General features: G+C 38.9%; 1 protein-coding gene and 1 long non-coding RNA gene across 2 annotated transcripts; one reads left to right on the forward strand and one right to left on the reverse strand.

The window, feature by feature from the left end:
* Nucleotides 1–6,061: 6,061 nt before the first annotated feature.
* On the forward strand, nucleotides 6,062–7,868 carry LOC125257116. Its single transcript, XM_048173573.1, has 7 exons — nucleotides 6,062–6,319; nucleotides 6,500–6,622; nucleotides 6,704–6,822; nucleotides 6,929–7,082; nucleotides 7,149–7,264; nucleotides 7,334–7,428; nucleotides 7,570–7,868. The coding sequence occupies exons 1-7, from the start codon at nucleotides 6,160–6,162 to the stop codon at nucleotides 7,781–7,783; spliced, it is 981 nt and encodes a 326-aa protein (XP_048029530.1). The 5' UTR covers nucleotides 6,062–6,159; the 3' UTR covers nucleotides 7,784–7,868.
* Nucleotides 7,869–13,666: 5,798 nt separating this feature from the next.
* On the reverse strand, nucleotides 13,667–15,059 carry LOC125257123. Its single transcript, XR_007182246.1, has 2 exons — nucleotides 15,003–15,059; nucleotides 13,667–14,898 (listed from the first exon to the last, which is right to left on the reverse strand). It is a non-coding gene; the product is annotated as an uncharacterized LOC125257123 (long non-coding RNA).
* Nucleotides 15,060–15,994: the final 935 nt, after the last annotated feature.

Raw genomic sequence — 15,994 nt, forward strand, 5'->3', positions numbered from 1 at the left:
AGGAGCAGGGAGAAGCATCCCTTCGGAATGTATGTACAGCATTCAAAATGAAAATGTAAGTCTGTTTGCTCAATCTCAGTGTGTTCTAATTGGAATACTTAAGGTGTTTATTTAGATTTGACGTTGTTGTTGGTTGTTGTCATCATTTAATTTTTAAATAGGCTAAATCCTGCTGAAGTTTCTTACCTCTCTGAATACTGCACTGTGATGAAGCCTATTTCCATGGCCTTGAACATCTTTCAGTCCAAAACAAACACTCAGATGGGGTGGCTGCTTCCCACCATCTACCTTCTTGACTCCAAGCTCAAAAAGATGGAGGCTTCAATCAAGGTATGTCTTCCCCTTATCCATGCTCTGCAGAAGGGTTTACAAAAGGTCTTTGGGGAGTTTATGGAAGATCTGGAACTCATCAGTGCTTCAATTCTTCTTCCAAAAAATAAACATCATGGACTGACAAGGCCCACGTCATAAAAGCAGGTAAGATATTTCTATTTTGTTCATGAATACAGATTATCTGATGAAACTGATATTTTATGCCAGTTTTGTTCAAGATTGAGAACATGCAGAATTTTGTTATTTCGTTTTTTAATGTCAGGAGTCATGGATACATTTCGCTTATCCCACTTGTAACTGTTCCACTACTTTATGGGTTTATGTGGCGTTAAGCTATTGGTTCGATATTTATTTACTTGCCTACTGTAGCACAGTCAGCCTATGAAACTATTTTCGAAAAGACAAGGGTATTGAGGGGTTATAGGGTAGTAAATGCAATGCTTATGTAGCAAGTAAACAGCTTTATTTCATTTCTAAAATAACCATGACAACCCCAATACTCCATAACACACTAGTAAACATGCTGTAATTTGTCTATCAGCATTATCCGCAATTATTATTATTAATGTTTCTATTTTGTGTATATGGTAGGGATGGATTACATCCTGCATCATCTTGACGCCATTAAGTGCACCCAGCAAAACGACTCACAGCATGATGCCTCTGACGAGGATGACTTCCATCCCCAACTGCATCTGAATTGGATGGATACTTGGCTTGTGCCTCAGAAGAGATGGGACTGCTTCTTTGGTGAAAAAGCTAAGCCTCAAACTGAACACACCCATGCCTACCTCTGCAGCATGCGAGCGCCTTTTTAGTTGTGCTGGGCAGCTGTTTACACCTAAACGAGCAAGACTGGACACTGCAAATTTTGAGAATCAGCTCATTGTAGAACTGAACAACAAATTCAAAATTTAGGATTGTTGTCGGCCCCTACATTAAAATCTCTGCAAGTCTGCATTCATGTTAAGAGACTTGTCGGTTAATGCATGTTAACTTAATCTTTTTAAGTTAAATTGTTAATGTACAATGCTTTGCAACATTTTTTTTTTTATCAACCTGCAAGAAGACCTCTACAGAGGTCATAAACGTTACTTGATTATTGGCTGCTTTTTCAAATATTACATGCCTGGATTTTCAGTCCTAGCAGTCAAAAATAAAACTCTTTGAGTAATTGTTTTTTATTTTTTACTGAGAAACGTCCATAGAAGAGAACGACACAGATATAAAGCTACATTTTTAATTCACAGGGTATAAGGTGGAATAACAGTCACAGCATAATACTCACTACTCACTACTCAAGTACTTTTAAAAGGGCTACTTTTTACTCATACTTTGAGTGGTATTTAGGACAGGTACTCTTACTCTACTCACATTAAATTTTTTGGTAAGTAATAGTACTTTTACTTGAGTATGATTTTTCAGTACTCTTCCCACCACTGCCAATCTCATTCATGTTGGTGGTCATCTCAGACAGATCAGTCCACTAGATGAAGATAACATCCACCCCATTGTCCTCAACCCACATCACCTGCTCAGCAAGCTAATCATTAAAGACTATGATGATCGTCTGCATCACCCTGGACCAGAGAGGGTGTTTTCAGAACTCAGGTGGAAATACTGGGTATAAAAATGAGAAACGTTGGATCATTTTCAAGTGTATGACCACCCGTGCAGTGCATATTGATCTCCTTGCGAGTCTGGACAGTGATTCATTCCATATGGCCCCTCGTCGTTTCCTTGCTTGGCGAGGCAAAGCCTTTGACATCCCTTCAGATCAAGGAATGAATTTCAAAGTTGGGGAAAAAGAACTTTGGGATGCCTTGCAGCTCTTCAGCCCGAGCTCCAGGCTCAATTTGCAAGCCAACAGATTGGGTTTGTGTTCAACCCACCCAACACGCCACATTTCGGTGGATGCTGGGAGTGAGAAATTTGATCCCTGCAAGTAACCCTCGAAGCACAAACAGTCACTGAAGAAGTATTGCAGACTGTTCTCATTGAAATAGAGGGTATACTGAATGCCAAGCCCATCGGCTACACATCTTCAGACATACCCGACCCAGATCCAGTGACACCCATCCTGTTAATGGGGCGGCGAGAAGCATCACTTCCACAAGTGACATATCAAATATTACAAACTCCTGAACAGACGGAGATGGAGACATAGTCAGCTGCTAGCTGTTCACTTTTGGAGGCGATTCATCTGTAACTACCTACCTAGTCATCAAATCAGACAGAAATGGATGTCGGAGAAGGACAATATTTCAGTACAGTATTATGATCATCTATATAGAGTTTGTATTTGTGTGTATTTATATTATTTGCTTTGTGTCTAGTTCTCTAATGCCCTTTACCATGCTGATTATACTTATAGCCAGTATTCAAGTACTGTTTATAGAGCTAGACATTTAAATCTGTGATTGTACAATTGTTTATTTATTTTTTGTAAATTGTTTGTTTACAGAACCACACACACAACTACGTGAAATTTGCACAATAAATCATCTACAAGTACCCCTGGCGTGAGACGTAATGTTGTAACCGGACATTCTGTGGTCATTCAATTACTCAGTCTGAACCAAAAGTTTTTTTCATTCAGGATCCACTTCAAGGTTATATTTGCCTTCCAAGCATCCGTCTCCTTCAAATACATCAGCATACTCTTGTTGTATGTCTCCCACGGTTCATTTTCTCTGCTTGTCTCTGTGCTGACAATATCATCAATCTCAAGTATATTTTCATGCTGAATTCTTACCAGATCCATTGCTTGCACCGCCTTGTTTCCTAGAAGTGGTACTGATGAGCTTTTCATCCACTACAATGAATTCCAGCCGGTAGAGTTTTCTGTTTCTGGGGTTTCTTATTTTTATTCTGCATTTCCCTGTGGGTTTCAGGGTGCTCTTTTCACTCTGGGACTGTCTAACTCTCTGAACTGCATGTACTTCTTTAGCTTTCTGTCCTTCAGTGGTCATCATATTTTCTTTTGACAGTTCTGATGTTCTGCATATCCTTACACATCTCTCAAGCGTCAGGTCCGTCTCTCTTAACAAGCGTTCTCTCAGTAAGCCGCATACTATTCTGTCTCTAATCAAAGAGTCTCTATCCGTGTCTGCCAGCACTTTCAAATCAGTAACATATTTATCAATCGTTTCAGCTGAGTTCTGATTTCTGGAGAAAAATCTGTACCTATCTGCGGTTTCATTCGCTGCCGGATTGCAGTGGTTTCTGAATGAAGTTAACAGCCATTCCAATGTCAGTTCGCCGTCGGCCGGCAGACCAGCACTCAGCGTCTTGCTTACGGTAGGTGTCCACTGGCGCAGGGCAGGGGTGGAACAGAGCAAGCGTTTTCATTTAATTCCTATGGAAGTCGAGCTTCACAATCCCACAATGCACCTCGCGAGCGTGAAGCTCGACTTCCATAGGAATGAATTGAAAACGCTCGCTCTGCTCCGCCCACCCCACGCCAGATGGACACCTATCAGTTCTCTGCCCATTTCTCCGATTAGATACTGGAACACTTTTACCTTGCTCTTGTTGTCCGCATCTGCAAGCGATAAATCCATGTACAAGGAGGAATACTTCTCTTCCCATGATTTCCAAGCTTTGGGTATGCACACTGCATTCCACTCAAAATTCGCTGGCGGTTTCAGTCCAAAGCACCCTCCATGATCGGCACTCCTTAGTTGCTGTCTCGATAGCAAACTTAACTCAGTCTTTAACTTTTATTAAGTAATTTACCTCTTATTGTTAATATCTTTTAATAAAGAATCTCACAACCGCATGCTTCTCAGTGCTTCCACTTTACTTCACGTGCTTGCGCATCTCAATGACATCACATACACAGGACTCACAAGACAACCATACATGGTCTGTCACATCCTACTGACCATAAATATAAAATATTGTAATAGTCCAAACACTTGCTTTTACCTTTACTTTAGCATAAATGAGGACTCTGGGGAAGTAAGTGGATTCAACAGAGCCTTGAGGTTATGATGCCCTCTAGTGGTCCACTGAAAATGGACATGTTCCCTCCAGAGAAAAAAGATTGAGGTGGAAGAGTTAGGTACTCGCTATAACACTCCAATTCCACAAAACGTACCCAGTACATAGATGATGAAGATATCATTTTAGCTAACAATAACAGTGCCTCTGATGAAGCCACATCCACAATGGTTGTTCAGTTGACTACATCCACCCATTACCCACATTAATAGCAATGAGAGAATGAACAAAGACCAACCATTGTTGACAATCAAACCAATTACAGAGAAACACTCTACTGAAAAATTTCCAGACATTTAATACAAATGTAGAAGTGAACAACAAATAAAACATGAAGATTTCTCAAAATACAAAGCATGTTGTTTTCGCACAGATTTTAAGCTCCATCCAGTGCCGCATTAAGCCTTCGCGGGGCCCTGGGCTAACGATCGCAAAGGCCCCCCTCCCCCTCGACATCCATAATCGCGCGTCTTATGCGAATGAGTCCGAAGATTTTAATATGAATAAGATATTATCAATTTAAAACATGCAGACAAAAATGGTAAAAACTTTTCTATGATTGACAACAACTGTAGTCTACTACAGTAGGCTCATGTGCGCTCCTCCATCATTATGACTTTGCACTGCTGATCTAAAAATGTAAAAAATAAAATTAAAATTAAAAAAGGCTTTTTAACAAGTCCAAGTTTAAATTCGACCGATTCGACTCTGGCTTTGGAATTTCAGAATGGTCATATCATCATTTCAGATGCGATGTGTCTGAAGATTATTCTAGTTGATTAATTATTGTCACAGACTTTTTTTAATGCACGTTTTATACCTAATAAATGTACTGTTAGTTTCTTCTCTAAATATGTTTCCATCACATTTTATGTGCATTTTATTTCGTTGAATAAAACGTATCCACCCCAACGAGTGTACAAGTTACATTTATTCACATCTTGTGCAGTATCTTAAAATGTGCAGATGTAGCGGTTTTTTATTTTATTTTTTATTTCTGAAAACCAATATGACTCATTTAAAATTCTGTACTACTTACATTACTGCATGCATTGCAAGTTTCAGAAACCCACTTTAAAAATGACGGTCATGCAATAGATCATCGTTAAGACATTGTATGGACCCTTTCTTTGTCAATTTATTCAGCTTCTTAATGATTTTAGTAGTAACATTTAACATAGATACAGGCTTTAGCAAGTTATTGACAACATTATTTCTATTATGCTTCATTTTTATGAACATGCACACGGCTTATGTGTCGCGCACAGACGCGCGTGCGAGCCTTTAAAAGTATGTGGCTGCGGAAAGATGCGTTCGGCGTGTACACTGCGCACTATCTAGTGGACTTTTGTTTTCAATCACTCAATTCACTTTCGCATGGGCTGTTGTAGAGTACACACACGGTCCGTGCCATCACGAAAATTGGGCTGCACGCGGACGGGTGCGAACTCTCCTGATGACGAAAATTACGCGATGCGAACGCCCGAAGTATACCTTGGTGTTAAGCCTGGTTTTTGGGTGAACTAACCCTTTAAGCCTTGTCTGTGAAACCAGAGGCTAATGTTGTGTATTTTGACATTGCTTGACTGGAGTAGTAATCCAAATTCAGCCCTTGTGTTAACTCTCAGATTAATGAGGCACAGGTGAAAACAACAAGCTGATTGAGGAATAGATTTGATTGGCCAACCAGCATCAGCGAGTGATTCAAAAGTGAGTAAAAATAACATAGTTTGTCTCAATACACTTATCAACCTTTATAGTCAAGGATTTTTCAATAAATTAAATTTTTGGTATTTGTTTGGGTATCATAACAAACTCACCATGCTTTGGCCAAAGGACATCTTGCTTTTCACAATGGTTGTGATGACACTGATTTCATCTTTAAAGGCTGGTCCTGGGGCTTTTTCTGAAACTGGTGCTGATTATGGAGCGGTCTCTGAAAACACAATCCGTTTTGGCAAACTTTTAATAGGTGCTGAAGGTACAATATCTGACAAAGAAAAGGGAACATCTGAACTCAAATCAGCAGAACAGTTTGATGAATATCAGTCAAAGTTAATTTGAAAAATACAATTTTTAAAATGGGTCTTTTTAAAGGAGGGATATAACTTAACATGTTTGGGGTTTTTATTTCTTAATGTGCTTTTTATTCTATATTAAGAGCGGTTCCACCTTGCTGAAGCTAAGCTGCATCGTTTGGGTCCTTCTGTGCAATGTGGAAGTGATTCAATGACCTTGCGCATTCCAGGGGCAATAAGAACTCCACACTTTCTGGTTGATCGAGGTAAGATGTTTTGGGCTTGTGAGTATGTGGGATTATCATTATTTATTTTATTTAATTCATAAATTAACTCTCCTCCACCAGGAGATCAGTCAATAGTGCCTCTGTCTGAGATGCCAGCCAGCTGTGGTTTCTCTCTGAAGCGGGCACGCAGAGATGTTTCTCTTGTTGCTCCATACCAGGGCTGTCATGTCCGACTACAGGTTAGTGTGCATGCTAAAGATAAGTGCACTGTAGCTCTGCTCTGACCATGTGAAGAGTGAGCCTTGAATGATTTGGAGTTCTTTCTCTTCCTATATCTCCTAACAGGACGGAAGTTATGTTCTGCCACTGCTTGTATTGGGGGCTCCGGTGCAAATGTCTTGCCCTGCAAGTAATTTCATCCCTACAGTGTCCTGCTTTCCCTCTTTCATGTCGATCTCACTTGGTGTCGGAGTAGATGATGATAAAGTTAAAGTTAAAGGTAAGTCCCTTAATTAGGTGTTTAATTGATTGAGGTGTTTGAGCTTTTTGTTTTTCTTTCTTGTAGTTGATGGATCATGGCAGCCTTTGCGTTTAACACCTCCCAAATGCTCATTCACACTGGAGACTGTTGATGGTTCACTGGTTATCACGGCACCATTTGGAAGCTGTTTGGAAGTGAAGGTGAAAATAATTGAGTGCACTTGTCTGATTTTTACTTGTATGGTAGTTGACATTTCATGTCTTCCTCAGGATGCTGAAATGCAGCTCCCTCTGATGTACGGTGACCGGGAAGTGACTCTTTCTTGTCCTGTGACTCCAATGCCGGCCCCGTTTAGAAAACCCTGGTATCGTCCACATTCTCCTCATTACCCTGTACCTCCCACTGTGCCTCCTACGACTCTTCTTCCTCCTCTTCAAGACCCTAACCAACATGTGTTCCCTCACATGTATCCCATGTCAATGTTTGATCCTTACTTGTATTCTAGTGGTTCCGCAGCAAAACGGCCCAGGTACCAGATGTTTCCTCCCTATATATACCACTCCAAGAGCCCAGCTGAAGCAACAACGACACCTTCCACAACCACCGCTGCTCAGTTTGAGCAGTTTGCAGGTTATCCTCCAATGTACCCAAGGTTCTATGGGCGTCAATCCTTCAAGCCTTTTGTTCCTGCTGGTAAAATATATCGCTTCATGCCCTAGCATCCTCAAGATCCAGGATTTTCTAGATCTAATTTTATCAAATATTTACTGTAACAAGCAGGAATAAATGAGTGGTTGGATCATGCCAGGTGCTTCAGTCTTTGTTCCTTTATTCTGTGTTTGTGGTACTACTGTTTGTTGCTATAAGTTCACTGGTTACTTTTAAATTAATAGAAAATATTTCAATATACACCGTATACAAAACGGATGGGTGTATTATAGAGGGATCTATACCTATATAGGTAATTTGTCCACTTGAGCTTTTACACACAAACCTTTAAACTTTGTAAACCTATCACAAATTGTTGGTTCAACACTCAGCCTTGTTAGCAGGTCATTCTTTTCACTCAAGAATACTACAATATAGTATAAACAATGTTACTGTACAATCAAGTTATTCACATACATGGTAAATTTGAATTTGACACATGGCACAATGCAGAAGCTGTAAGAAGCACATGTTCACTAAAGTTCAGACTGCACAATTTTCCAAGCAGTTGGGTCACTGTTCTTTTTACACTGCATGACTATCTTGGCCAGCATTCAGTTGCTGCTGTGTTCACACTGCACAATGGATTGGCGACAGGTTTCACACTGCATGACTTTACAACAGGAAGAATCGCCGACAACTCTGTCTGGCATGCAAACTACGTTTCACAACCAAACACGCAAGATGTGACAAGGAAACAATGCGATATCACACGTGCAAGACCAGAGTTCTCAGGTGAGACTGGGATTATTAAAAATGGTAGCCCGCAAGAAGCTTGCAATTGCCTGTGCGCTGATTTGCAGCGAAAACAAAATATGGAGGAGGAAATGGTTGGAGACACGAGGAACAAGGATTGTGTGTTCTGCAACGAGAGTGGTCTATAACTCCTCCCCGAACTCCCCGCTGCTCTATATCTTGCTCTCTCATTGGCTGTCGGTCATCACCGATGTAGTTTTCAGTCAGAACACTTTTCACACAGCAGGATTTTGAATCGCCGACAGGTCCAGATATTTAGCATGCCAAATATCTCACGGGCGTCGGCGACTCGTCTGAGATTCTCTCAGATCGCATCTTTGCTCATTTATACTGCGTGATTGTCACTCGCGTGAACGAGCACTGATCTGCCTGTGGTTTCAGGCATTTGTCAGCGATTTCTCAAAACCTGACGGCGAGCCAAAATCGGGGCTAAAAGCGTGCAGTCTGAACTCGGCTTAAAAGAATCAAAGTAATGAATATGATTGCAGTATCTGTAGTCCCTGGTGTGGGGCCTAAATTTGGACCGAACATTTGCTGCTTTTTTTTCTCCCTATTTTCATATTCTGCATGTCCTATAAATATGTTTATTTAGGTTTTATTTTGGGCAAAGTTTTTCACTTTGAAATGTTAGCTTCTAAAGTCTTTAATTCAGATATAACTTCCCAGCTAACACACAACGTAACAGTTACGTAATGTATTCGTATTTTTTGGTAATTTCATGACTTACTAACTGACAACGTAACTACATGCCAGTAATTTCATTACCTTCAGATTACCATCTCACAACGTCATCAGTACGATCTCCTAACGTTATAAGATTACCAAGGACGTTCCAGATACGTAGCCTACTCTATTCGTAATATATTGATAATTCCATGACTTACTAGTAACGTAACTACAACATTGTATGCCCGTAATATTATTGCCATCAAATTACCATCTCACAACGTCATCAGTACGATCTCCTAATGTTATAAGATTATCAAGGATGTTCCAGATACGTACTCTATTCGTAATATATTGGTAATTCCATGACTTACTAGTAACGTAACAACAACATTGTATGCCCGTAATATTATTGCCATCAAATTACCATATCACAACGTCGTCAGTACGATCTCCTAACGTTATAAGATTACCAAGGATGTTCCAGATACGTACTCTATTCGTAATATAATGGTAATTCCATGACTTACTAGTAACGTAACAGCAACATCATGTGCTCGTAATTTCATTACCATCATTTACACGTTCTTTATATGTTAGGGGAGAGTGGGGACAGTTGCAACGTGTGGCAGTTGCAACATTGCTGATTTATCCAATCAGGAATGAGCTAGAGTCATGACACTCCTACTGCACATGCTCAGTATGCCCCTCCTTCTTTCTGGAAGTTAACAGCTACATGCTAAACCTACTTATAGGAGAACTGAAATTCAAGGCAAAAAAGTAACTTTTTTTACTACTAGATTTTTTGTCATACTGTCTAAACTGTTTAAGTATTGTTTTTTATAGTTTAATAGTTTGAATGTGCATTTTCTTAGCTCTTAACAGACTTGGGTACAATGTGTTCAAGCTAATGTGTTAGGCTAGCATCACTAGTTTTAAGATGGCTGCCAGGGGTGGGACAGTTGCAACGCATTGTTGCAACTGTCCCCACATGGTGTTGCAACTGTCCCTCATGACAATAATAATGACAATTAGATAAAATTGATATAAAAGGCAATTCAGTGGTTTGATAAAGAACATATTTCAATAATCAGGTATCTCCTCTTTGTATTTCAGCAAATTGCTTTTTTAAAAGTCAAACTAGTCTGCAGTGTATCCTACATTTTCTGTTCTGTTTTTTTCAGTATGCCACGAGACAGGAAAAGGACAACAGAAAGGGGTGTCCCTCTACCTATTCTGTCCTTAGCTGCTGCTGTAGTGAGCAATGATGGCAGGACAGTGAGGTCACATAACGATAATTGATATGCTTAGCATTTGTTTGACTACGATATCAAACAGCAAATACTGTGTTGCTAATGTTACACAAAACATGTTCCCATTCACCATCTCAGAAAATCAATATCCTTAGAAATGCTTTGAACAACTTGTAAGATATTAAAGGCATACAGTTCATCATCAGAAAATGTGCATATATACTGCATATTGGAGAAATAGTACATATTGTAGCCAAGCTAGAGGTCTGTGCTTGGATATGTTGTGCTTATTTTCTTAGTATGTATGCATTTATTCATTTAGTCTCTTTGCTAAACCATGCATCGCTATTAATATGGCTCATGCATAGTGTCTGTGTTTAGAGCAAACCCCTAACTCACTCTAACTGCCTCAAATTATGCATCTTGTTGAGGAATTTATGCTGTCTCATTGCAAATGATCAGATTTATGATATTCAGATTTATGATTTTCAAATTGGCTTTGAAGGAGGGACTAGTAAGTAACAACAATAAAAAATACTTTGCAAATGCATAGCAACACACTGGCAAACACCCACATCATGTGCTGGTGAGTTGTGCACATGCAAACAGCTTGCTCTAGTTTTCTTCTTCCGTCAGAACCGCATGAGTTGATGTTATTAGGCAGAAATCACATTTGAGTTGGCCTACATAAATCAGTAAAGGTGTTACATGGTTGTGTACTTGTTTTTTACTTTAAAAAGTTAACTCAATGAACTCTGGTCTCAAATAAACTAAAAAAAAGATTTGAAAAATGATGCAGAAGTATGAGTTTTATTACATCTAAATGACTGTATATATGGGGACAGTTGACTGTATATATGGGGACATATATGGGGACAGTTGCAACATTTTTCAGGGTCCATTTAAGTACAAATTACTTTCATATTATCATGTGTACACATGTTGCAACAGTATGGGCAGGTAGGTGACATATATGGGTTTAATATATATATTTTTTGTCTTTCTAATACAAACAGTCGCTGAGAAACTGAAGGAAATGTAAAAAGTGTTGCAACCGCCCCCACTCTCCCCTATTATTACCAGAATTTGCCATTTAAAATGTGTAATTAAATGTCAGACACAAGACTGAAATGTCCCTTAAGAAAAAAATTGTTTCTTTTCACCAAGTCAGAATATGGATGACTGTTTTTTATATATAATGACATGACATACAGCGCGCGCCTCCATAAATGGAGTGTGCGCTGCATGCACAGTATGTTGACAAGAGAGTAAAGTTAAATTTTTCTGAGAGAAGAATTTATTTTTCCGAGGTGACAACAAATAAATGGCTTTTATAAAAATGTATAAAGTTAACTTTGGAAAGACGCAAAACCTTTTTTTATTGTTATGTTTACGTTAGTGCTGGTGGCAGTTAGAGTTGCCATGGCAACCGGGAAAACATTCAAGCTGCTGGAGAGGACAGCGTGGTTATTATTGAGCAGTAGTGATGAACACCTGCTGTTAACAAGCAGAATCAGCAATAAAGTTCAACAACTGCGTCAGATTGGTTAAGTAACATTACCCACAGTCTACTTTAAGTACTTTTGTTAATATGTTTACCTCTGTGATTATATGGTATCTTTCTTTGATTAATCTGAAATATATGTTAGCAAAATATTACGCTAGCATAGCATATCTTTTAATAATACTGAGTCCAAAACGTCTTGAATGCTTTTATTTTATGTTTCGCTATATGTTTAGGCTATATGTTTTTATTTATAGTTTGGGTGTATTTTATTATTTTTATTTGGATTTTTGTTCATGGTCTGTGTGTTTTTCAAAATAAATTAACTGAATTCATTTCGAGTCTGCATTCATCGTTCATAGCTGTTGGAATAGCCTTTAAATTAGTTTGGGCAAATGAGGACATAAATTAGGTTAAACTACTGCATGTTCGCCCATAGAAAAATAAATAAATATAAAAATTACCAATGGATTACCAACACACAAATATTGACACACAACGTTGCCATGACGTTGCAGTTACTAACTGGCAACGTCACAAGGTTACGTTGTGGCAACGTATCCGGGAATTTCACTTTTCCTGTTGCCACAACGTAACTAGTTACGTTGCCACGACGAAAGTTTGGTCACCAAATTACGTTGCAGTTATGTAACAGTCACATATTTTGGTTAACTGGGTTGCTGTCATTTAGCTCCTGGTACGGTTTTTGTTCAACGGCCTTTGGAAATTAACGGGACAAAATGACTTGGCTCTTCACTCTGGACTGCCTTTTCTCCAGAAATCTGTCACTTCCCTTCGTTCTATCTCAAAACAACCCTTAAACCACAACAACCTGAACATTCGGGCAATTGATGGCTTTCCAAAAACTCTACCCATGATACACCATGCAAGCTGGATTGAGGAAAGAGTTGAAAATAGGTTGTCCAAAGACTTGCTTTTACCTATTTGTCCCAACTTTAGCATAAATAAGGACTCTGGGGAAGGAAGTGGATTCAACAGAGCCTTAAGGTTATGATGACCTCTAGTGGTCCACTGGAGATGGACATGTTCATTCCAGAGAAAAAAGATATTGAGGTTGTAAGGCCCGCCCAATCGGCCCAAATGCGGTTTCCAACTGGACGGGGAAGGTTTCTGGTGCGTTCAGTTTTTTCACTGTGGCAGAGTAGTTTAATTCCAAGTAAACTTTTATCTGACTTTTATTATGACCTCAAATTTAGTTTAGAATGTCAACTGATTATTAGTCATTTGTATAACAATTTAGCTACACATTTGATTATTCTATTTAACTCTTTACTCTTATTGTACTCGTTCATTCGGATTCCTATAACGCTTTGAGTCTCGTACCGGCCGGGCATACGATCTCATACGCACAATCTCGTCAGTCTTGGTCATTAGACAGAAGCGATGACTAATATTCTAGAGGCCGTACCCACTTTGCTCATTCTAGAATACGTTTATTTAGTCCCCATAGATCTGAACACACCGAATTAAGGTAAGATTACTTTTAACCAGGGGTCATGACCATTACCATAAAATCAGGCCTGCCAATTTAGCTTCCTCTTGTGGTAACTTTACATAATCACACAGTGGTATACCCACAGACACTTAGTTAGAATAATCTCACCATAATCAGAGGTTGAGGCCCACCCTGTTTAGATTGATCTAGCAACACTCTGTTGCTCTACTAGAGTCAATAATTTCAGAGTAAGTCAGAATAAAGTCAAATGTAACAATTTATTAGTCAGGTAAATGTATCATGCCAATTACATAATCATTTCAAAGATGATCAATACAAACATCAAATGCTCAGAAACAGAGTAAAAGATGAATACCTGACATTAGAAAAATGCACATTGCTGAGTGTCTGAAGGAGCCCTGAGCCTCCTGCAACATCTCTTCAAATACCCAGACCAAGACAGAAACTTCTTTCAAATGGAAACATGTTCTCAATGGGAATTTGCATTAATCAGGGTCCTAGACTGAGTAGTTTACACCTTTTGGGGACAGAAGGGGACAAAATATCTCTAAAATCTTAAAACCTTTTTCTGGTTTACTTCAATGGGAATGAGACCTTTGTACCAGTCGCACTGAGACATTTCAAATGATACCAAACATGTATAGTATTGTGTGATAACTGTTCACATTGAACCATATAGATTTTGGGTGAATTTAAGGTCATCTCCATATGTAGAGAGAAGAGATGGGGGAAGAGGGGGTGAAAGAAGGGAAATGTAGATTAAGGTATTGCTGAGGTGTGATTGACTCAGTGTGATTGCGTCTCGGATGGGGATGCTAATTTTGCAAAAGAGAGTTCAAATGTTAATTTCCTTTGTTTTCTCAAAGAGTAGCCCTTTCTTGGTCCAGACAGTCCAGCATTAGTCTTACAAGGTGGAAGAGTTAGGTATTCGCCTTAACACTCCAATTCCACAAAAACGTACCCAGTATATTGATGATGAAGATATCATTTTAGCTAACAATAACAGTGCCTCTGATGAAGCCACATCCACAATGGTTGTTCAGTTGACTACATCCACCCATACCCACATAAATAGCAATGAGAGAATGAACAAAGACCAACCTTTGTTGACAACCATCAAACCAATTACAGAGAAAAACTCTACTGAAAAAATTCCAGACATTTAATACAAATGTAGAAGTGAACAACAAATAAAACATGGAGACTTTTCAAGATAAACAGCACGTTGTGCTCACACAGATTTTAAGCTCCATCACAAAGCCTGAAACATCAGGGCACAATGGCACACTTATGACGCAGTCTGGCTCCATCCAAGGGTCTTTTGAGAATCTCATGGTGGGAGAGGAAAATTACGTCACCAGTCCTTCGCCTGCAGCCACACCTCCATTAAAGACTGGTTAGTATTTATCTGAGAGCTTTATTCTGTTAAACAGTGGTGATGATTTTTGAACAACCACTGCAATGTCAGTCCTGGAAAAAAACAGCAAGAAAGTCAGCAGATCAAGGAAAGAAACACTGATTATTTGTATGAATTTAAGGTAAGGAGAGTCATGAAGGGACTACATCTGATTTACCTCTGGGGTCATCGCCTGCTACATCATCAACTACAACTGTTTTGCAGGCAAAAAAACAGAGATAAGTCAAAAACAATAACAGTCATAAATATTGCCATTTCATTAAAACTGTAGACACATTTACACTTTTTTTTATTAGAATGACAAAAAGCCAAAATGGTTTGGAAATTTGTTTCGACACTAACAGAGAGTGACCCATCTAGTGTAATAGATACAGTCGTGCTCAAAAGTTTACATACCTCTTGCAGAATCTGCAAAATGTTAATTATTTAACAAAATAAGAGGAATCATACAAAATGCATGTTATTTTTTATTAAGTACTTTCCTGAGTAAGATATTTTACATAAAAGACGTACACATGTAGTCCACAAGACACGTTACCTGGATGATGACTGTTTGTTTGTTTTGTGATGGTTGTTCATGAGTCCCTTGTTTGTCCTGAGCAGTTAAACTGCTCAGTGTTCTTCAGAAAAATCCTCCAGACAAATTCTTTGATTTTCCAGCATCTTTTTGCATATTTGAACCCTTTACAGCACTGCCAGTATGATTTTGAGATCTATCTTTTCACAATGAGGGCAACTGAGGGACTCATATGCAACTAATACAAAGGGTTAAAACATTCACTGATGCTTCATAATGGAAAACAATGCATTAAGAACCAGGGGGTGTGATAAATTAATTACTCACCCTCATGTCATCATACCAAACCCGTAACACTTTTGTTTATCTTCGGAACACAAATGAAGATATTTTTAATGAAATCTGAGAACTTTCTGTCCCTCCATAAACAGCTATGTGACTACCACTTTGATGCTTCAAAGAGTTCTTAAAGAGATCGTAAAACTAATCCATATGAACTGAGTGGTTTAGTCTAAATTTTCTGAAGAGATTCAATCTCTTTATATGATGAACAGATTTAATTTAGGCTTTTATTCACATATAAAGATTGACCAACAAGTGGCACCGATTCCCAGCAAACATGATGAATACGA

The sequence above is a fragment of the Megalobrama amblycephala genome, linkage group LG21, assembly GCF_018812025.1.
Source record: "Megalobrama amblycephala isolate DHTTF-2021 linkage group LG21, ASM1881202v1, whole genome shotgun sequence".
NCBI lineage: Eukaryota > Metazoa > Chordata > Actinopteri > Cypriniformes > Xenocyprididae > Megalobrama > Megalobrama amblycephala.